This window comes from Penicillium samsonianum (genome assembly GCF_028829775.1).
Source record: "Penicillium samsonianum strain IBT 33392 chromosome Unknown utg000004l_segment0_segment0, whole genome shotgun sequence".
Taxonomy (NCBI): domain Eukaryota; kingdom Fungi; phylum Ascomycota; class Eurotiomycetes; order Eurotiales; family Aspergillaceae; genus Penicillium; species Penicillium samsonianum.
This window is the reverse complement of record NW_026643262.1, coordinates 3,508,853-3,530,714: the sequence shown is the minus strand read 5'-3', so window position 1 is coordinate 3,530,714 and position 21,862 is coordinate 3,508,853. Positions and strand designations below refer to the sequence as shown.

General features: G+C 50.7%; 10 protein-coding genes across 10 annotated transcripts; 5 read left to right on the top strand and 5 right to left on the bottom strand.

Moving 5' to 3' along the window:
* Positions 1-349: 349 nt before the first annotated feature.
* Positions 350-1,731, bottom strand: N7471_008251 (Zn(2+) transporter YKE4; the record flags this gene model as incomplete). Its single annotated transcript, XM_057280970.1, has 4 exons — positions 350-365; positions 430-1,345; positions 1,395-1,545; positions 1,597-1,731. The coding sequence occupies 4 exons, from the start codon at positions 1,729-1,731 to the stop codon at positions 350-352; spliced, it is 1,218 nt and encodes a 405-aa protein (XP_057135230.1).
* Positions 1,732-1,854: 123 nt separating this feature from the next.
* On the top strand, positions 1,855-2,841 carry N7471_008250 (nucleolar protein 16; the record flags this gene model as incomplete). The annotated part of the gene is made up of 2 exons (XM_057280969.1): positions 1,855-2,093; positions 2,145-2,841. 2 exons carry the CDS (start codon positions 1,855-1,857, stop codon positions 2,719-2,721), a joined length of 816 nt encoding a protein of 271 aa, XP_057135229.1. The 3' UTR covers positions 2,722-2,841.
* A 24-nt stretch (positions 2,842-2,865) lies between these two features.
* On the bottom strand, positions 2,866-4,587 carry N7471_008249 (PEX28-32 family peroxisomal membrane protein). The gene is made up of 3 exons (XM_057280968.1): positions 4,408-4,587; positions 4,199-4,333; positions 2,866-4,147 (listed from the first exon to the last, which is right to left on the bottom strand). Exons 1-3 carry the CDS (start codon positions 4,542-4,544, stop codon positions 2,878-2,880), a joined length of 1,542 nt encoding a protein of 513 aa, XP_057135228.1. The 5' UTR covers positions 4,545-4,587; the 3' UTR covers positions 2,866-2,877.
* A 583-nt stretch (positions 4,588-5,170) lies between these two features.
* Positions 5,171-9,462, top strand: N7471_008248 (putative protein kinase; the record flags this gene model as incomplete). Its single annotated transcript, XM_057280967.1, has 3 exons — positions 5,171-5,258; positions 5,309-5,495; positions 5,547-9,462. The coding sequence occupies 3 exons, from the start codon at positions 5,171-5,173 to the stop codon at positions 9,460-9,462; spliced, it is 4,191 nt and encodes a 1,396-aa protein (XP_057135227.1).
* Positions 9,463-10,092: 630 nt separating this feature from the next.
* N7471_008247 (endoplasmic reticulum-Golgi intermediate compartment family protein) lies at positions 10,093-11,397 on the top strand (the record flags this gene model as incomplete). Its single annotated transcript, XM_057280966.1, has 3 exons — positions 10,093-10,180; positions 10,235-10,825; positions 10,886-11,397. 3 exons carry the CDS (start codon positions 10,093-10,095, stop codon positions 11,395-11,397), a joined length of 1,191 nt encoding a protein of 396 aa, XP_057135226.1.
* Positions 11,398-11,563: 166 nt separating this feature from the next.
* On the bottom strand, positions 11,564-13,722 carry N7471_008246 (uncharacterized protein; the record flags this gene model as incomplete). Its single annotated transcript, XM_057280965.1, has 3 exons — positions 11,564-12,834; positions 12,890-13,606; positions 13,669-13,722. 3 exons carry the CDS (start codon positions 13,720-13,722, stop codon positions 11,626-11,628), a joined length of 1,980 nt encoding a protein of 659 aa, XP_057135225.1. The 3' UTR covers positions 11,564-11,625.
* Positions 13,723-14,096: 374 nt separating this feature from the next.
* N7471_008245 (Zn(II)2Cys6 transcription factor domain-containing protein) lies at positions 14,097-15,824 on the top strand (the record flags this gene model as incomplete). The annotated part of the gene is made up of 2 exons (XM_057280964.1): positions 14,097-14,173; positions 14,249-15,824. The coding sequence occupies 2 exons, from the start codon at positions 14,097-14,099 to the stop codon at positions 15,822-15,824; spliced, it is 1,653 nt and encodes a 550-aa protein (XP_057135224.1).
* A 348-nt stretch (positions 15,825-16,172) lies between these two features.
* On the bottom strand, positions 16,173-17,237 carry N7471_008244 (RNA polymerase III-inhibiting protein MAF1; the record flags this gene model as incomplete). Its single annotated transcript, XM_057280963.1, has 2 exons — positions 16,173-17,165; positions 17,232-17,237. 2 exons carry the CDS (start codon positions 17,235-17,237, stop codon positions 16,173-16,175), a joined length of 999 nt encoding a protein of 332 aa, XP_057135223.1.
* Positions 17,238-17,836: 599 nt separating this feature from the next.
* Positions 17,837-18,673, bottom strand: N7471_008243 (AP-1 complex subunit sigma; the record flags this gene model as incomplete). Its single annotated transcript, XM_057280962.1, has 5 exons — positions 17,837-17,869; positions 18,044-18,318; positions 18,392-18,509; positions 18,577-18,610; positions 18,663-18,673. 5 exons carry the CDS (start codon positions 18,671-18,673, stop codon positions 17,837-17,839), a joined length of 471 nt encoding a protein of 156 aa, XP_057135222.1.
* A 1,812-nt stretch (positions 18,674-20,485) lies between these two features.
* Positions 20,486-21,307, top strand: N7471_008242 (tyrosine-protein phosphatase; the record flags this gene model as incomplete). The annotated part of the gene is made up of 1 exon (XM_057280961.1): positions 20,486-21,307. One exon carries the CDS (start codon positions 20,486-20,488, stop codon positions 21,305-21,307), a length of 822 nt encoding a protein of 273 aa, XP_057135221.1.
* Between the last annotated feature and the right edge of the window lie 555 nt (positions 21,308-21,862).

Sequence of the window (21,862 nt, the reverse complement as noted above, 5' to 3'; positions counted from 1 at the left end):
GGTATTCATTTATGTTGGAGAGGTGTTAGCTCCTGGGGCGTTGCTGGCTTGTTGATTCTTGTGCATTTATTTTTGTTCTAACATGGCTATTGCCATCTCAAATGAACGGTTACTTATTCGTGCAAGATTAATCTAAATGACCACATAAAAACATAAAAAGCACCATAGTATCTAGTTGAGCAAGGCGTTGGTATATTAACCAGTCAGTCGGGCATCGCCTATGTATCTTTTTCAATGAACCAAGTGCATGAACTTTTTGTCGTTGCACCAAGGCTCAACAGTGCTAGGCACAGTATGTATGATATTTCCGGTGTATACCAGCATAATATCAATGCCCAATACACCTGAATCAATCCCAAGAAATACTATAAATTGTGTCAGTGATAATTGTACCTCCGAAGCCTTGCGGGAGAAAAAACAGATACTTACGCAAGCATAATGCCGGCTCCAAGAGCAACTGCCAAGAACTGCGTGATAGTCTTCCGCACTTCAACGCCCTTATTCTTGCCAGTCTCGAGCAGCTCCGGGATCACAGCCACGGTGCCAACATACAAGAATGTGCCCGCCGTGAATGGAAGAAGCATATCACCCCAAGTAAGGCTAGTTCCCATAAGACCAGCAGAGTCGGTATCATCCAACATAGTGCCGTTGCCACCAAACTCCTGAACGGCAATTCCAATAAGGGTGCCCAAGAACGCACCAATAGCGGTAACGAACTGTGCGCCCATGGCCTTGCGCTTTGAGAAGCCGGACTGAATAAGCAGAGCAAAGTCACCGACTTCATGGGGGATTTCGTGGAAGAAGACAGCCACGGTGGTTGTCGCGCCGATGGTAGGTGAGGCATAGAAGGAAGATGAAAGGGCAAGGCCATCGGTGATGTTATGGGTGAAGTCAGCGATGAGATTAAGGTAGCCGCCAAGCTTGACGCTGGGGTTAATTTCCTTCTCGGGAACGACTTCAGAGGACTCCTTCGCAGCAGATTTGCGCTTCTTCAGCTCGCCGCCGGACTTCTTGGTCTCGGCGCCAGATGCAACTGCATCGACAGATTCCGCGTGCGCGTGACTGTGCGAGTGATCATGGCCGCCCTCGCCGCCAGTCGCGATGCGCAGGGCCTTGTCCATTGCTACAAAGGTGAAGAATCCGACCATGATTCCCAGGCCGAGAAGGAGGTTCTTGTTTGGCTCGACCATTACGAAGCTCACGTGGTCGGGGGAGGCTTCGCCGACGAAGATCTCGGGGAGTAGGTGGAATAGGGTGTCGCCAAGTAAGCCGCCAACGGCAAATGCGACCATCACTGACAGCGAGGATGGGTCGATGTTGGGTGGGCATAGTGCCAGGAGGAAGTCTAGAACAGTTAGTAGAGACCTATCACGAGTCATGAGGAGAAGACGTACTGGGTGGACCAGAGATATACAAAGTTGCCAGAAGCGCGTTCACGGCTGGGGTGCTCGGGAAGAGGACAGCAAAGATCTTTGATGTCAAGCTAGTGGTCTCTGGGCGGGTTGCACGCTTATGCTCATTGAGAGACTCAACTAGTGGGCAGCTCTGTGGCAAATTAGTTCACATGTAGGGCACAAAGTACGTTGTACAGCATACCTGCAATTGCTCCTCGATCTGGCCCACGGAGAGCTCTCCGGGGCCAACATTAGCCGCGGCCAAGGCTGAGAACAAAAGACATCCTGCAACTAGGGCAATTCCTGTTCTGCGTGAAGGAAGAAAGCGAGAAGCCATTGCGAATGAATTGGCCAGAGTTCTGTAAAGTGACAGGCGATATAGCCCACGGAAGTAGAGTACCCGTCTACGGGTGCAACAGCTGAGCTGCTATCATTGTTTATCGCGGGACCCTTAGCAAACATGCCAAGACTTGCAAACTCGGGAAAAAAAAGTTTCGATAACGCTTTTTATTATCGCCGACTACAGCGAAGAAGAACCCATTTGACCTCTACACTCACTTCACAATTCACAATGGGTAAAGTTTTGCAAAAGAAGAAGGCCCGCTCCGGGCGCTCCATGGCCCGTGCCAAGGACAGCCGTCTCAAGAGCGGCCACAAGAAGATCAATGTGCTGGGCAATCAGATCATCGCCGACAACTGGTATGCACAACTTTGCTCACCTTGAAAAATACAAATCACTAACAGCTGTAGGGATCGTGACCTGACCTTGACACAAAACTACCAGCGCCTTGGTTTGATGCACAAGCTGAACGCACCATCTGGTGGCCGCGAACGTCTCCCCGGAAACAAGGACCAATATCCCGACAACAAGAACTCGCTGCACATCCGCGGCAGCGCCAAAGCAGCCGCAGCCAAGCTTGACCTCGGCGAGGCACGAGTCGAGCGTGATCCCGAGACTGGCAATATTCTGCGCGTCATCCACGACGACGAAGACAACATCGAAGTGGCGGGCCTTCAGCGCTCGCGCAACAACCCGCTCAACGACCCTCTGAACGACATTTTGGGAGGCAACGGCGAGAGCAACCCCCTCGCGGACTCAGTTATTGTGCAGCAGCTTGAGCGCCAGGCGGATCAGGAGGGCAAGACTGTCCGTGCTAAGAAGCCGCGGTACCAGAGCTCGCGCGAGGGCGAGTGGGCTCAGCGCTTGATTGAGAAGCATGGAGATAATTTCACTGCTATGACTCGTGACCGCAAGCTGAATCCTATGCAGCAGAGCGAGGGTGATTTGCGGAGGAGAATTAACAAGTGGAAGAAGAGTCAGTCGTAATGCCTTGTTCATTTGTTCTGAGCATCTGGTTAGGGCGAGTCTGGCGTTTATCTTTTTCTGTTTATTAAAAGTGTCTACGTGATGGATGCATGTGTCCCGAAGTAAATATTATTGGACGGCAACTGAGCCGCTTGGATTCGTTATCTCGTGTTTCCTTTAGCTATTACTACTGAGCGTCGAGTAGGTGACAACCCCCGCCGGCGGAAGGCTTATTCGTTGCACCACTCGTACCCATCGTCGGCGTCTCCATTCTCCCACTCCGTAGGATGCAGTCCCTTCCTCCCAATCCCGTGATTTCGCCTTTTCCTTCTCCTTGCTCTTGGTTTCTTTGGGAGATGGTGACTCATGCAGGTCTCCGTAGGCTAGCGTCAAATCATCATCTGACTCCTGTCGAGTTGGAGGCAAGTCCCAAACCCAACCGCCAACTTCTCCGACGATGGCGTTGCCTTCGGCATTTACGCCTGGGACCTCGAACCCAACGCTGGTGATCATGCGCTCCACCACCCATTCACGGCAGTCCAGGTCGAGTTCCCACTTCTTGCTCTTCCAAGCCCAGCCACGCGGGGCACGGACATCCTCAAAAAATCGGCATCCACGAGGGCGGTCCCCGGCAATTCGAGATGGTGATAGCGGGTCGTATGGCGCGTGGCTGAACAGGAAGCTCTCCCACCCAGACTCTGAGGTTCCTGCGGCCCGATGCTGTAGCTCAAAAATTTCCACCTCCCGCTCTTCGGGATATGTGTCCAAGGAGATATCTGCGAGCTTTTCCATGGCCGACATCGCTGCAGATGGGTCTGCAGGGACCGATGAGGCGAACCCATCAGTCTCATCCGAACCTGCATCTAAGGAATCTCCAGTCATATCTTGCATTAGACCGGAGAGGAATTGCCCCACCGTTGGGTGGATGGAGAGAATCGCCGCATTGCCGCCAACAAGCAGCACAATTTTGAGGGGCAGCAGGTGCGCACTGATAAACAATACTACTATAGCAATCGTGCATCCGAGAAATAGAGTTGAGGAGAGCTTCTCATTGGAGAAATTCGTTAGCGGCGCAACAACAGAGATAGCCGCATCGTGAGCGTCTGAGAAATCAGCCATGCAATTCTGTAGATCCCGCATGTTCCGAAGGAAATCTTTGGAAGTCTCTGGCGCTGGCTTAATAGTTGTCGCTGGTGCCAGGGCTGGTCCATCATAGGAGTAGTAAGGAGTAGTGCTGGACGTCGAGGTGTTTGGAGGTGGTGGGTGACGAGTCGCAAAGGCCGGCACCATTATAAAGAGCAAGAGAACCACTAGGGGCAAAACCAAAAGGAGATGAGGTTCCAAGCAGATGAAAGAGTAGACAAAAAGGAAAGAGATGGTATGGGTTGGTGTATCCCAAGTGAATAGTTGCTCAACACGGCTCTGGAATAGAAATACCACACCGATTCTATAGTATTTTTAGTTTCAGTAAATGTCACAGGGGATGATTCAGTCCTACCTTGCATTAAAGCGGCGGAAATTATTTGCCATTACAGGCAAACTGAAAGCCGGTTTCTTAGGAGAGGCAAAGGCCTTGTCTCCCAATGAATCGGTTTCATCCTCATCGTCTGTTGGGATGACTTGTTGGAGAAGCCTGCAATTGTCAGCTGTCAAAATTCCCCACAGATATATTGAGTCTATCTAGGAAGAAATCCATTCCAAGCATACTTTGTAAATAGGCGATCCTGCAGTGAGTTCTTAGATAGAGAGGAAGATCTCGAATGCGTACTGTCTGGCGAACCCGGTCTATTCCGTTTTGTTGGAACCTTAGGTTCGTCGCTCAGGGCTTCTGTAAATCCATCCATGATTAGACATGGGATCTTAGAGATGAAGAACGGAAGTAAAAAGGAAGAGTCGGGAATTATGAACTCTCAGAGCCCACCTGGGCAAGCACATGCTTTGCCGATCAACGGGGAAAGCGGCTGACATAATCCTGTTTGGCATCCATGGATCAGGGGGAACCTCGAAGTTCGATAGTTCACACTAAAAAAAAAAAACAAGTTGGCCTTCATTTCTCTCTTTGACTTCTTTTTTTTCTTGTTTCTTTTTTATATACATATATTCTCTCTGCGATTATTCACGTCCTTCGATTACATCTAAAAATCCCCTTTGTTGACGGGGTTACTTATAAAATCCACCTTGCCCCCCCCCCCAATTACCTTCTTTTTCCCTCTAGTTACCGCCTTAGTGGACTTGCCCCAGCAACCCTGCTTCTCCCAAAATTATTTGTCAAAGAGAACCTGCCTTGGCCCTCATTGCTCTTTCACAACTCGCAATGGAACGGTAGCTGTTTTCAAGAGTCGCGCGACGGTGCTCAAGTATCTCTTGGTTTGAGACCTCGCACTTCTCCTGAATGCAATTGCGATCGCATCTCTGGCACGGTCCAGTCCTCCTTTTCCGACTTTCCTCTGAAAACGCGTGAGCTTAAACAATGCCGACAAAGCCGCAAACACCGGGGAGGGGTCAAGCGCGGACCGAAGCAACATACAATCCCTCAAACGATGATTCGGGCTCGGGAGGTAAGAGTTGAGACGTCGGGAAGGTGCAGCTAGATATTGACAATAAACAGCAGAAGCTCCGGCCCGCAGGCGCCTGCAAAAGTCGGCCTCCACCAACTTCCCCTCGAACAACACCAATTTTGACACATCAAATGGGGTCGCTGGACCGCGCGCAGGTGGGATAAATAGGAGAAGACTTTCAATTCGTGACCAAAGGGTTCCTCAGGGCCCACGACCGCAGGACGTTTCGCGATGGAGGTATGTCTAGTTCTGCTTTCGTGATTGACTTTGAACTAACTCGATATCTAGCAAACCTAGTCCGTACCAGCACTCTGGGAACTCCTCTGTTGATTCTACGATTGATTCGACTAAAAGCTTCAACCTTCGATCTACGAGCGTGGGCAACCTGGCAAAGGCCGATTCCAATCATGCAGACAACATGGACTTTCTAGCGCCGATCAACTTTGATGATTTCCATAACAGCATCATGGGTGAACCCAGCTTGAACCACTTTCCCATGCCCGGGAACGGCAGTTCGGGTGAGAATCGTGAAACGGGTCCTCTGACGAATCCCTGGGAAAACCACACATATGCGAGCAATGTATCGGACCGTACACGGGGTCCTTCCGCTCGACGAAAGAGTGAAGTGCAACGTCCGAACGGTCCCAATGCTGCTGCAGGGCTCACAGCATCTTCTGCCAATACCCGCGCTCGCGGCCAGAGTATAGCCCAGCCGTCTGCCGGAAGTGCTTCAAGGGGTCCGCGCAAATCTATCAGCTCTGGGGCATTTGCACCTACCAATGCTTCAGCCAGGCGCGCCAGTCTAAGTGCCCGCAAAATCAGCACTGACACCGCTTCGACAAATAACTTCCTTCGCCCTCGACTTCCAGAGTCTGATGCCAAGGTTCCGTCTTCTGTTCGAAACCTCAAGGCAAAGTCATTCCAGCCCAGCCCAAGGGAACCCCGTGGTCCATTTCTGACTGCGTCTGGAGTCACTGACCACACACGATCAAATTCCACCAATGCCGTGCGGAGCCCGGTAAGAAACCCTTCTGGCGCCGTGGCGACTCCTTCCTCTGCCTCTAAGCGGGCTTCTGTTATGCCACCACATGCCACTGGACTTGGTGCTCGAACGATCAGTCCCACTGACGCACGACGACTGAAGCGAATGTCGATTGCGCCTCCTGCGCCTCCGATGCCACATACACCTCCCACCCAGACAGAACCTCTTCCCATCCGTCCTCTATCATCAACTCAATCTCCCTCTCAAATTCCGAGGAAAAGCGTCACACCTTCCTCGAACCGAACCACTCCCGACCCAAATCGTAAGTCGTACAGTTCAGGGCTGTCTGTTTCTTCAAGCACCAGCTATAACTCGGTGCGAACCTCTGGGGGCTCTCTCCAAAACCGGCTGTCCCAAAATCTATCTTCGTCCCGACTCCCGACTCCCAAGCCACGCACAGAGCAAGGAAATTCCAATGGGGAAGAGGTACCACCAGTTCCAGCGATCCCCAAGGCCTACGAGTCGCCCAAAGGTGAACTGGATGCGCCTATCTTCCCTGCGCCCAGAAAATCAAGTATTCCTGTGGATTTGGGCCTTCTGAATATTAAAGATTCGGACTCCGAAGCGCACATCACCGCCCAGGTTGACAAAGTTGACTCTGCCGAAACAAAAACTCCTGATTCACGATCACGGAATTCTACTGTTCTGGCAGGACGAAAAGGTTTGCAGCCCTTGAAATTGCCCCCGCTGAATTTGTTGCCTTTGGGCACACCCATGGCGGCCAAAATTGAGGCACTCAAGGACAGGGACGACGAGCGCAAAGCTCACACCCCCTCCAACCAAGTGATTTCAAAGACGCCCAGTACTCCGATGACAGCATCCAAAGCGAATTTCTGGTACCGTGATGAAGACGACCAACTTCCCCTCACTCAAGCACGAAGCAGCACCTCTCACTTTGTCGTCAGCTCATCGACCGCCGCGTTGCGAGCTTCTAGTAGTACCAGCGCATTTGAGTCATTTGACACGCCAAGTGCAGCTCGCAACATCTCTCCTTATGCCTCATACACGCTCCCCAAGAGCGGTGCCGAGCTCAACCATCTCCGCCACCAGGCCAGCGCCGACTACTCAAACCGGACACAAGGACACAAGTTGAATGGTCCACGACCTCAAACGCAAAGTGCCATTTTCACTCCTGCTCCAGAGCGGCTCAGCCAGATATCGACGCCTTCGGAGTCTGAGAGTGTCACTGTCACTGCGTCCGGCTCCTCTCTTCGGGACCGGCTCAAGGTGGCACGGCTTCGCAGCAACTCGAAGCCCCAGAAGGCACAAGCCGATGCTGATCCAACCAAGCACAATCATATGCCGCCGCCTAAACTTCCAGCCTCTGCGACATGGAACAACCTGTCTTCAGTCAATTCGACGAGCCCTAGTCTCAAGCCATCGTATCTCAATCCTCGCCGACAGTCTTCTGTTTCAAGCGCAACAAACCCGACGACTCGGAAACCAAGTGTCAGCAGCGAGAAAAGTCTCACCCTGGAGCCAACTCCCTCCAATGAGTCGGGCGAAAGTGACCGCTCTAGACGCGTGCAGAGCACGTACATCTCTCCTGTTCACAAGATGATCAATAACGCTAGATCTAGTGTTGCGGCTGCTTCCCGGACTACCGACAGCACTGTTGATCCAGATGTGGCGATTGCAGATGAAGAGATGAAGCGACTTGGGTCTAAACGCAAAGACTTTGAAAAGGCGGCGCGTGTGCTAGATGACTTGCGCCGCAAGGCTGGACCAAAGGATCGTGTCAGTCCCGCCCAGGCCTTGAAGATGGCAACGCTCAACATCTTTGAACGCGGTGAGATCATCGATTATCGCGATATTTTCTTCTGCGGCACCCAGACTGCCAAGAAACATGTTGGAGATCTCCACTCCAGTGCAGCGAACTTTGGTTACGATGATGACCGTGGTGATTATAACATTATCATCGGCGACCATCTGGCTTACCGGTATGAAGTTGTTGATGTCCTGGGCAAAGGCAGTTTTGGACAGGTCGTGCGATGCGTCGACCACAAGACTGGGGCTCTGGTTGCAATTAAAATCATTCGCAACAAGAAGCGATTCCACCAACAAGCCCTGATTGAGGTCAACCTCCTACAAAAGCTGAAGGAATGGGATCCTCATGGCAAGCATAGCGTGGTCAACTTCACCCAAAGCTTCTATTTCCGTGGTCATCTGTGTATTTCGACGGAACTCCTTGGCATGAATCTTTATGAATTCATCAAGGCCCATGAATTCCGGGGCTTCTCGTTGAAGCTGATCCGTGTTTTCACAAAGCAGATGCTGAGCAGTCTTGTGCTGTTGCATGCGAAGAAGGTCATTCACTGTGACTTGAAGCCCGAAAACATTCTTCTCGTTCACCCGTTGAACTCCGAAATTCGAGTCATCGACTTTGGTTCAAGTTGCTTTGAGAATGAAAAGGTTTATACTTACATCCAGAGTCGCTTCTACCGTTCGCCCGAGGTCATCCTCGGGATGTCGTACGGCATGCCGATAGACATGTGGAGTTTAGGTTGCATTTTGGCTGAGCTGTTCACTGGCTATCCCATTTTCCCAGGAGAGAATGAGCAAGAACAGCTTGCTTGCATCATGGAAGTCTTTGGTCCTCCGGAAAAGCATCTCATTGAGAAGAGCTCTCGCAAGAAGCTGTTCTTTGATTCTCTCGGCAAGCCGCGTTTGACTGTTTCGTCCAAGGGACGCCGACGTCGTCCGAGTTCCAAGGAGCTCCGACAAGCCCTGAAGTGTGACGATGAAGCCTTCCTTGACTTCATCACTCGCTGCCTTCGCTGGGATCCTGCTCGTCGACTCACACCCCATGACGCATTGAAACACGAGTTCCTCACTGGTGTCAAGGCCCCCCGGCCTAGGATGTATTCATCAAGCTCACCCTCCAAGCGAGGTGTCACGTCTGCGGCTCGTCCTCTCCCAGATCCTCCAGGCACAACGCTAAAGAGCGGGTTCATGCGCACTCGCGATGTCTCTGCCAATTCCCCAGTCAAGGGTACCGGCAAACGACACTCAACCGTGAACGGTCCTCCGTCCAGCCCCGGCAAGCGAGGGTCCAGCAATTCTACTACTACCGGGTCCGCGCTTCCTCGCGTTTCGGTGCGGAGTATCAGCGGAAAGCCAGATCTCGCTACTGCGGCGGCTGCGACAAGCCTGGTGAGTTAGGCCAGCGACCTAAACCTGGCCAAGAGAATGGGATGCTGACTAGCCGACAGAGGAAATGATCTTGCACGTTTTTTTATTGCTGAATGCCCTGTAATACTAATACTTTTGTTTTTACTTTTACATCCTTGCATCGGGTGGTTGTCATGTCAGCATTTTGTTCGTTGAGATGCATTCATGTTATACCCCCTTGTTCCTGCATTTGCATTGCGCCCATGATGACTTGAGTATCGCTTATACCTTATGTTTTGCTCTTGCTTATGCATTTCCCTTCGTTTTTCTTATACTTGATGACCCCCATTCAGGGCCATGTGCCCTGTGTTTGTACATTGTTACCTCTCATTGCATTTCTTAAGAGTTTACGATGTGTTGCTCATGGGTAGAGCGATTTAACGTTGTATCAAGTTGCTTCTATGGCTGAATTAATGACTATGTGATTTTTATTTTATTTAAAATGACTTCTAATTTGTAAATAAAGCAACTGAATAGTATAAAGAAGACACGATATACGTACGTTGTACGAAGACTGGCATGTCCCCACTGGGCAATCGGGCTACTTGGCCTCATCCTATCTTATTGACTCCACTTCTCCGACAACAACTTCCATTGGCCTTCATGGGTAATTGATTCGCAATGAATGGCTTCGAATCTAAGGACCTGAACGAAGATGCCTTCGGGGAGAAGTCTGGTTTGGCTGCCCTGAAAACCTTCGACGCATTTCGTGAGTACCTCGAAGTTCGAGCATCTAAACAAAGTTACTCACGTTCATGACCAGCCAAAACAAAACCCGCCTACACAACCCCAACCCGCAGCGGCGGCCAATGGACCGTCCTAATCCTCCTCGTATGCACGATCTTCAGCTGGTCCGAGCTAAAAACCTGGTGGCGCGGCACCGAAAACTACCACTTCAGCGTTGAAAAGGGCGTCTCACACGAGCTCCAGCTAAACCTCGACATGGTCGTGCACATGCCCTGCGACCAGCTCCGCGTGAATATCCAAGACGCAGCCGGTGACCGCATCCTAGCCGGCGAGCTCCTCAAACGCGACGACACAAACTGGCTCCTCTGGATGCAGAAGCGCAACTACGAGACCAGCGACGGTGCCCACGAATACCAAACCCTCTCCCACGAAGAATCCGACCGTCTCGTCGAGCAAGAGGCCGACGCCCACGTCGGCCACGTCCTCGGCGAAGTGCGCCACAACCCGCGTCGCAAGTTCGACAAGGGCCCGCGTATGCGCCGCGGCGTCGCCCCAGACGCCTGTCGCATCTACGGAAGCCTTGAAGGGAACAAGGTGCAGGGTGACTTCCACATCACCGCGCGCGGCCACGGATATCGCGAGAACGCGCCGCATCTGGATCACTCGTGTATGTGTTCTCCGCAAGCCATTCCCATCCCGTAGAACATCGCTAACAGCTCCACCCCAGCCTTCAACTTCTCCCACATGATTACGGAGCTCTCCTTCGGGCCGCATTACCCGACCCTGCAGAACCCGCTCGATAAGACTATCGCCGAGAGCGAGGAGCACTACTACAAGTTCCAGTACTTCCTTTCCATTGTGCCAACGCTGTACAGCCGAGGAAAGGGCGCGCTGGATGCGTATACGCGCTCGCCGGAGGCTGCGGCTTCGCGGTACGGACGTAACAAGGTCTTCACGAACCAGTACGCGGCAACGAGCCAGTCCAGCGCGATCCCTGAATCGCCAATGGTTGTGCCGGGCATCTTCTTCAAGTATAACATTGAGCCGATCCTGTTGCTGGTCAGCGAAGAGAGGGCGGGCTTTTTGTCGCTATTGATTCGGGTTATCAACACCATTTCAGGCGTGCTTGTTACTGGTGGCTGGCTTTATCAGATTACTAGTTGGGCTGGTGACATCTGGGGCCGTAGGAAGAATAGGTCGACTGAGGGGTATTTGACGGGCAAATCTTCTGCGGATTGAGACGGATTGAGATTATTTTGGTTTTGTTTTAGTTCGAATGTTTTCTATATCTCATTATATCGGTGTTCTATCAGATATCCTACGTCAATTGCATCAGGAGTTCACTCTTTGCATCAAAGTTCATTGGTCAACTCCAGTAAAGTTGAGTTCGACCTCGTGGTATAGTTATAGCAAATGATCGTACATCCCGCAAACATGATGTAAAGTACAGTGGATAAACACTAAAAACTAAACCTCAAATATCTCGCCCATGCCTACGCCAGCACCCTCTGCACCGGCACGGCTGTCGACCAGATCCAGACGCCAGCCGTTCCAGTCACGCAGCTTGCTCTTGATATCGCGCATCCACTCAACACGCTTGCGGCCTTCCTCCTCAGCCTGCGCACGCGCGAATGCATCTTCATCGAACTCGTCATCAAAATTTTCTTCGGAAACAAGCTCGAGACTACCACGGGTACCAGGAGGGTGAGATGGGTTAGACGATGAAGCGCGGGCGCGGTTGCCACCAGCTCCTGTAAAGGCAGCAAAGCCGCTAGAAAGCACTGTGGAGAAGGACGAGTGCTGCTGCTGGGCCATGCTACGGCGACGGGCATGGTCGGGTCGTCCGCCGACAAGATCGACGTCATCGAATGCATTGGCTGCGTCGCCGGAGGCAGCGCTGGGTCCGTCATCCGGGTAGTGCTCCATCTCCTGGCGCTTCTCTTGCCAAACGCCGCGGCGCAGATCGAAGACCTCGCCTTCCAGCTCGCGGATACGGCGCTCAAGGCGCTGGCGTTCCTCGTCCTCGAGCTCGTCCAGCGCGTCATCATCGGCGCCTCCGCCGGTCTGGCGAGTCCGAATCCGATCACTCTCTTCGCGTAGGCGGAGGTTCTCGTTTTCGATGCTGGCAATCTTTTTCCGCATGACAGCGATTTCTTTGTCGGATTTCTCGCTCTCGCGTAACCGTGTTTGATGCCGGGCTTCGGTTTCTTTGTGGAGATTGCCTATTACCTGGAGTTTCTTGTCTAGCGTCTCGATTTTCTTTTCCGATTCGCTTTTTTGGTTCTTGTACTCCTCAACCTCACGCTGGAGATTCTTGATCAGCGTTTCGGTAGATGTCTTGTCGACGCCTTCCTTGACTGCTTTCTCGGAGGCCCGCGTCAATGCCTGCTTTATGTCTGCCAGTTCACGCTGGGATTGATCTAGTGCTGATTGGGTCTTTGAAACCTTCTCTTCTAGCGCTGCGACCTGAGACTCGTGTGCATCGTTAGAGGACGTTTGGGAGGTGACCTGGGCGCGGAGATTTGAGATCTCCAACTCCATGGATTCAATAGTGGCTGACTTGGACTCGAGCTGACGAACAAGGTCGGCTGGCGGCGACTCTGTTGCACTTGTGTTTCGATGCGATCGGGTCTGGAGTTGTGAGTTCTGTCGCTGGAGAGAAGCAATTTCCTCTTTCTATTCCGTAGGTTAGCAAATATAGCCGGCTACCACAGGAGATAAGGTTTCATACCAACGACTCAATACTGGCGACCTTCTCCTCTGCCTTCTTCAGTTGCTCCCTCAACTCCACGCCATCAACACTCGCTTCCTGCAAATCCTCCACTTGCTCCTCAGTCTTGCGCCAGCGCATAGTTGCATCCGAGAGATCCTTCTCCAAACGTTTATTATCTTTCTCAAGTTCCTCAATCTTAGTAGACTGTTTGCGGAACACTTCGTGAACCGACTCCCCGTCCCCGGTTAGGGGCGGTAATGATTGTGCGGGGGACTTGAGTGTAGCAGACGGGGAGGGGGACGCGCTGCCCTGTGAGACGGAGGTCTTGCGGAATGAAGATGAGCGCATCTTTGACTGTATTGACAGCGAGGCTTGTCGGCCGTGGTTGGCGCGGGGTGTATCGAGCCGGACTGGCAGCGGCTCAGCCTCTGGATCAGGAGATGTGGGCGCTGGAGGCATCGGTTCGGTAGGAGACTCGATATTCGTATCAGTGGGAGGTTGCGAATCTGGTTCTGCTAATTCCTCTGGTTGTTCGGGGGCTGCGGCCTCGGATTGCGCGGCCGGCTCATCTTGCACGTCTGGCTTCTCCTCCGCGGGGACGTCTGCCTCCAGTGTTTCTAGGCTCGGGGCATCTTCAGCAGGTTCTGTCTCTGTTGGAGTCTCCGCATCCTTGGGTGTGTCGGCTCCAGTAGTAGGAGTCTTCTTGGCCTTCTTTTTCTTCTGGAGTTGGGCAACCTGAAGAACAACAATCAAGTCAGCTACCAAAACAACGCCATCTGTCACTCGCGAGGAATTACCCTTTTCTTGGCTGCGGCCAGCTTTTCGGCTTTGATGCGCTCCTCGTCGTCCATAATGAATCTTTTTAATTGTATGAATATAATCAATGGGGAGGATGATGAAGTGGAAGGGAGAGAATGGACAGCTTTCCCCAATGCACGGACCACGTGTCTGATCTATATGCCCGAATGAGATGTACAATATAGTATCAAACTACGTAGTTGAAATCGAGGTGCTAGATAATCATTTATAACCACTGGACTATTAGATCTGATTGGATATTACTAGGCGAGATTAATAAAATACACGTTGACGCCACATAGGGGGCCGCGCTAGGTTGAGGCAGACAGACCCCTGTCAAACAACCTCGTTCACTTGTAAAAGGAGATAAAGCCTACAAATCCATCGCTAGGAGATCTCACTTCCCCAGCTCTCCCATAGTCCAGCCATGGTCCCCGAGCTCCCAGTGGATCGGAAGACAAGAAACAGCCATCCAAAGGTACGCACCGGCTGTCTGACATGCAAGTATGCACCATCCACAAGCAAATGCATCAGACCAAGCGAACTTTGGAGCTGCAGCTAATAGCCAAACTCAAATAGAATCCGCCACAAGAAATGCGACGAGAATTACCCATTCTGTCGTATGTGTACGAGAAGCAAGAGAACATGCGAATACAAAGAAACACCCGATAAACGAACCCGAGCCCTCCGCAAAGAAAGCCAAGTCCTACCCTATCTGCTCTCTGCCTCAGCCTCTCAATATGGACCAATCGCTCGTCGGCTAGTCGACACAAGCCAGATTGACCTCACGCCTAGCGAGCGGTGGTACCTCGATTCATTCCGGCGGTATACATCGCACGAGTGTGCGGGGTATGTCAAAGATGATTTCTGGCAAAGGCTTGTGCATCAGGTCAGCGAGGAGGAGCCGGCAGTGCGGCATGCGGCTATCGCCATTAGTGCCATGCATTGGCGATATGCGCGAGGACTAACCGGGGCTGAGGCCGGCGATTCTTCGGTTGCACTCTCGACTTTTCCATCTACTCTAACCGCTGAAAACGACGTATACTTCCCTCTACGGCAGTGCAATAAAGCCATTGCATCCCTGCGCCAGAGTTTGCGGATACATGCTACCAGCAGCGCGCAGACGGAGGCCGTGCTTGTAACGTGCGTGGTATTGGTATCGCTCGCTCTTTTTCAAGAGGATACTAAGACCGCGACGTCGCACATGCGGTCCGGGTATCAGCTGCTGGTGGGGTGGCAGAAGAGCGGGTTCGATAAAAGTCCCTCGGGTCCCATTCTGATGCGGACATTCGCGGACTTGCATCTACATCAGTGTACATTTCGAGATCCGGAGTCGTCTATTCAAGCGGCGCAGATGTCGCTTTCGCGGCTGATCACGACTAGCCCGCAGGTATATGGGTCTGTGGATGCATTAGAGCGAGGGAGTGATTTGCTGGTTACTCTGGGATGGATTATTTCAGCGAATTATCCTCGGGGACTTGATAAGAGTATGGATCTGAGATTCGGGATCAATGCAGCTTGTCCACTTAACAAGAAAGATGGCACCCAGGATACTGCTCTAGAAAGAGTTCAAGCGTGGAAGAGCCACCTGGAGGCGTTTGTCACACGCTACGGAGGAATTCTGTCGCCCCAGCACCGCCATCCCTTGAGGTTGATCGAGATATGGACCGAAATTACGTATGTCCTGGCCGTGGTGGCCAACAGACCTGAGCAACAGGAGATGGCATATGACTCCCTTCTCCCGCATTTCCATCGGGTCAATGAACTGGGAAAGATTTACTTCGAGTCAAGTGAGCTGATGCCGCGATTTGCCGCCAAAATCACGGTTATGCCGGCTATATTCTTCGTTGCTCAGAAGTGTCGCGACTGGCGTACGCGCCGGGAAGCGTTGCACTTAATTCGCAGCTGTCGGCGGCGAGAAGGCGTCTGGACGTCTTCGGGTAATTTTGCTATTTTGGATCAATTGATAAGGGAGGAGTCTGGAGGGTTGACACCGGACGATGTGATTCCTGAGCTTGCTCGTGTTGATACCATTCATATTGAACACTTACCCGAGCAGGGCAAGCTTCGTTTGTGGTATCATCGACTTCGGAGTTATGAAAGCACAGGCGGCACTGGTCATGGCATATGGAAGACTGCTTTGCTGCCGGGTTAGTGTTAGTGGTAGCATTTCAAACGAATGTTAGGAGTTTTCAGAAAGAAACGAAAAGGCTTACTTCCTAAAATTGGTAAACCTGCACGAGGCAACAAAAATCCAAAAAATAGATATGGGTGATATTAAACAGTAAGTCACAGAAAGTTGAGGGGCATCATGCCAATATTGTCCGTTAAATAACGCCCCTCGTGAATAAGAAAAACCATGCAAGTTGATTGCGCCAATCAAAAGAAAACATTAACCCAACACCTCCGGCTAGAAAGATCATACCCGATCAACGGGGCCAAAAGAAGACATACAAGAAACGAACAAAAACAAAAGCACACAAGCCTAATCATTTGGTATATCTTAGACTTCCATTGAGTCCGCAATTTCCTCACTCATCGCTCGGACTCCACGACGGCTGGTTGGCAGATTCTCGTCGTCGTCACTGATCACATAAGTGTCATAGTCGTCCGCGGTAGGCCGAATCATCTTCGGAGGGCGATCCATCTCATCATCGCTGTCGCTGGCGATAAGGGTCGATCTGGCGCGTTCTCCAAACCAGAACTTGGCACGCTTGCTGGAACTGAGATCTGGCGTGAGGTATCCGTCGTCGTCGTAGGTCCGCTTCCCTGTAGGAGTAGTTGCCATCTCGTCTGGGGTGTGGCTGAGTATGGGAATCGCGCGCAGAAAGATGTAACAGACGCGCTTGCGAATGGGGTTGAAGAAAAAGAAATGGAGACTCCAGATAGCCCCATCATCGGCATCGGATGGGTCCTCCTCCGGCGAATATGAGTAGATCGAACACTCCTTGAGCGACATGTGTTCATCTATCGTTTTCCATACACGCGGGCCCCACGCAGAAGATGATCCTGCTGTGTACGATCCAGAAAGCGTCGCAGGGGATGCAGGAGACAAGTTGGTGTTCTCGCGCGGTCGCAGGTTGAGCAGCGTTGAGTCGACCGTATTCATGACGCGCTTCAAATTCCTTTCGCGTCGGAAATCAGTGGGGCGCAGGACGTGTGAAAAGTCGTAATCCGGATGGCTTGCGTTCAGAGTAGCGATCAGGTATGCAAAGGTCCGTCGGCTCGAATGGTCGCTCAGGGGTCCGAACGGGCTAGATCGCGCTAGATTGAGGGTCTCGGCGGCATCATGTGCATTCGGAGGTGAAAGTGAAGCCGAAAAGCGAAGGACCGATTCATACTGAGCCTCGAGCGACTGTTCGATGTGGTTGTAGAGTTTCCGATCGGAGCGCGCCGCCTTGGTTGTGTAAATATCACAGCCACCAACGATGTGGCAGTCAGTCGTATCGAAATTGAGAGAACTCGTCACGTCCTCGAACTCTGGAAGGGGGAGAAACTATATCACGAAAAGTGTTAGTAAACTGATAGAAAGACACATTGGGGTTGCGACCGCTGAGTTTACCTTCATCGTGAGGTTAAACCGGGGTAGTGGAGACCCCGAGATAAGCCGATAAGCCTGCTGAGATGACGTGTCACGGTTTGCGGTTCGAAGAGACAATACTCAGATCTCTCTTCTGGTGTAGAAAGAGGGGGAGATAGAAGGGGGAAAGCAGGGTTAATGCGGGTGATTGAACCGGAAGGTGGAGTTCCGATGATGTCGTTGGGCGATAACCGCGAACAGGGCTGGGATAAGGGGGCAACACGAACTACGACAGATCGCAGTTCTTATAGCAAGTCAACACCAGTGACAAATGAGAGGAGTATACAAAGAGATGAAAATGAAGCAAGAGGGGATGGTCTTGGGTGTCCCGGGGAGTCCTGAGGTGATCTGAGAGGGGAGGATTCCGGAAACAGTCACGTGTGGGAAGGCGTGGTCCAGTAGGAACCCGCACTGACCTCACGAGCAGTCAGTCCAACCATGGAAAGGTCATTCATAGGCCAACTCGATCCAGATTGCGTGTTATATCTTCCGACTCCTGAGTGAACAAGTTGTATTGATTAGTATGGTGTGAAAAACTCCTATGTACGCCGCAACAAAAAAAGGAGCAAGAATCCTGCTTGCTTGTGTTACATGATCTTGGTGACCACATCTTCCTCGACCTGGGGAATAATTAGCCCGGCTGAAACTTGGCCATGGCTGGGGGATAAAAGGGGAGGGGGATAAAGGGTCCAAATATAGCCATGTAGCAGCACCTCTCTTGGTTCTTTCTTCGATAAAAGAAAGTACCCGACAATCCCCCATAACGGAAATAAAAGAAACTTGTCCTAACTCACCTCCATATCTTCCAAACTGTCCTGCTGGCTGATACAGCGAAGAACATTCTTCTTGCTGGTCTCTTGCATTTCCCCCGCAATCAATAACTCATCGAGAATAAAGTATGCTTTCTGGAAGTTGAATATGATGTCCAGCTCGCAGACATTGCCGTAGTACTTGTCCATCTGCTCGACGTAGCGGTGCACCACCTCGAGGGTGATCAGCTCATTATCGGTCGAGGCACAGCCAGCGATGAAGAAGAGAGAAGCGTAGCGACGGTAGACGACTTTCGAGTCTAATAGTGCAGTCCTTGTTAGTCCAATTCCAGCTCGTCGGCGAAAAGGGGTCGTGCGGGGATAATAAGCCACCTTTGTATTCCAGGAAATTGCACATCCGCGTCCGGCGGGACAGCACCAACTGGGTTACATCCTTGATGATCTTGGCCTTCTCCTTGGGAGAGAGAGTGGTGAACCACTTGGCGAGGCGCTAGAGAAATGTTGTCAGTTGGGGCTTCGGCCAGGTGTAATGTAGTTGGGTAGGTGACGAGGCATACCACTTTGCCCTGTCGGGAGAGCAGAATCAGGTAGCTAATGAGGGGTCAGTAGTCGCAAATATAAGGTGACTGCAGGACAATCTCACTGGACAGGCATATTGATGGAGATGTGAAATGAAGGGATGGAGAAAAGTGTCCGGGCGGAAGCTCTGGGAGAAATTCTTTGGGTGGAGAGGGGAGTTTTGCCCCGCTAAGCCCTAGCTTAACAATTTAAAACGTGGAGATTCAATATGGAGTTGATTCCAGATGGAAAAGAATATTTGTTTTCTCGGAAGTTCCCAGGGCAATATCCCAAGTCTTGTGTTTTGCGCACGGGACCTTGAATGAGTCAACCCTCGCCTCCATGACGAAGTACATCATGAATCTTATCAAAACTAACATCAGAGCCTCATGCACGAATTTAAAACCCTATTACACCATGCTAATTGATGGGAAATCGGCTGCCGAAAATGGCTACCTTGGACACTGGTTTAAACCCCCATTTTACCAAAATCTTAGTCACTGTGTTCTCCTAGTCTCTGGTCATATCTCTACCTGAAGCTATGGCTGTTCTAAGCTCTTACGCTTCCTATATCAAGACCAAAAAAAAGGTACTTAGCCCAAAGTATTTTCAATAGTGTCGACAACTAGAGAAAATAATCAAAGCTACATGCTATATCCACGAAAGACTGAATACATCCAATTAAGATGGATTGATTGATGGATTGTTGTAATATTTGGCGAAATTAACGATAAAATGTCATTTCAAGCTGGATGGGCATTACCAGAAGCGAACGACTGCATACTTCCTGGTTTCGCTTCAAGGAGCACCCACTTTCTGACCACCTCAGCTCTCTCCTCAGTCGATGATTTTTGCAACTCCTGCTGGCCCTGTAAAATTTGTGCCAGGATAATACGTCTTTCTATGTCTTTACCTAGCGACTTCAGCAGCTTCCTGCGCAAACCGCCCAATGGATATCCTGCTCGCCGCTAGAGATCTAGTCGGATATTTGTCAGAAACCAATAATGCCGAGGTGTAGAATTTGAATTATCTAACCATAGGAGAGAAGGGACCATGAAACTTACCTGCAGTCGGCTTCAGTATAACGCCGCCGATGCCTTTCCCGCATTCGGTAACTCAAACTATATCTGACACTTGCATATGTAGTACTCGTATACGTCAAATGGCTTGCGCAATATATTGACTGGGATCTCCCAGAAGTTTACTAAATAGGTTGGCTTCACAGTGGCGAGGATTTTGTATCGGCGATCTGTCACACTTGAATTGAATCCCGCCTTCTGTTTCTGGACCGAGCCTGTGTAACCCTTATTTCTGTCAGCCAGAGTTTGACTTGGGTTCCTGTTCTTCGAATGACACGTGGTGATTCGTCTCAGGCGCGTCTTGGTTTGGTACTCCATAGACACTAAAAGGCCATACAGCAACCCACTAATCGCACCATCGTTCCGTTACTATCACCCCTCGAGGCCTTGCTGGACCCAGATGAATTTTCCCTGTAGGCTACATCAAGTCAGTTATTGGCAGTCTGTTGAGCTAGACTTCAACTTGTTGTCATCTGGATCAGACACACATTCATTCAAGCACAACTGCCCATCCTCCCTAGAAATAGAGAAATGAGACCTCACACCCCTACACCTACTACCCACCATTCGAGATTGAGTATGGTGTTGAGACTTCATACGTATTCTTGTTTCGAATGAATCGAATCTGCGTCCCCCCGCCCCACACACACCTTCCACCAAGTAGTATAGCCCTGTACTCCAAATAATATTTTCTGAATTACGAGGGCATTTACATAAAGACCGAAGTCAGGGCCCATTCCTTGTGTGTCAAAGAGGAACAGCAATAGTATAAATAGTATATGAGCTCCGTTTGATTTCCTTACATATCACTACAAACACAGTATTCACCATGGCTTCCACCACCGAACGTCACTATAAGTGTGAGAAAAGAACTCCCACTCACCTTCAAACAACTCAATCAGACACCTCCTTCGCCACCAAATGCGGTATACACAACTTTCGCGACATTGGAGGTTGTCAATCAGCCGGGAGCATTGGTGTTCGGAAAGGATATATATTTCGATCTGCCAATCTCAACGAGATCACCTCTCTCGGCGCCAATGTTCTTGCCAAGGACTTTGCTATTCAGGTTGTATTTGACCTGCGATCAGGAGAAGAGAGCAGCACAACCAACAATGCCTTCGGGAATGGCATCGAAATTCGGCATCTCCCCGCAATGAACTGGAAACGATGCGAGGAGCCTCTTGTCAAGCATTTCACCTGGCTGTCACACGACATCACCGCGGCATTTTTAGTGATCTATGAGCGTCTATGCCTTGAGTGTGCCCCAGCTTATCGAGTCATATTCAATCATATCAAGGATCACCCCAAATGCCCAATCCTCGTTCATTGCGATATAGGCAAAGACCGCACCGGACTTTTGATTGCCCTAATACTCAAAGTGCTTGACATCTCCAACGATGATATTGAGGAAGAATATCATCGATCCGAAATCGAAATTGTGCCCCTTATTGCCTCGAAATCTAGGAAGCTGCTGGAAAATCCTGTTATTGCAAATCACTCTACAGACATAGGAAACCATTTCTTGGCTCCTAGGGAGGCAATGCGGGCATTACTGTTGCATGTTGAGGAGGTTTATGGGGGCGGAGAAGGATATTTAAGTTTTCTAGGATTCACCGATGCGGACATCAAGTCTATCAAAGGAATTTGAGTGAGAGCAAGATGTGTTGATCGTTTCCAAGCACGAGCGTTCCCTGATTCCTATCATTTCGCTACCTGCATCGCCCCTGTGGAATATTCGACCACTATCCCTTCAATAGCATCGTCAAAGAATACCTCTATCTGATTTGCGCTTGGTGGTACAGGTTGCCAGTCCACGTCATTACAGTCAAACCCCGTCAAAATCGACACGACTTTTTGTAAACCTCTATCACTTTCGAACCATAGAAAGGAGTGCCAAGGCTGCCTAATTAGGTATAGCGCCCACTTATTTTACTAACTTTTCTTTCAAATAGTCACAAGGTTGCTCTTCAGGCCTACCGCCCACGAGACTAATAAAATCCTATTAGTTCTATTGGCCTGATCATGTATCCCGCCGTTTTGGTCAGAATTCTGCCAGATTTAAACATCCCTAAAATACGAGTGCACATTACATAACCGAAAATGCCAAGGCCCCTCGCCAAGGTTGAGGTATGTACTTTCCGACGATCCTTCGATTTTATCGGGTTTTGACTGCATATGTTGTAATGAGATATCCTACGTGGAT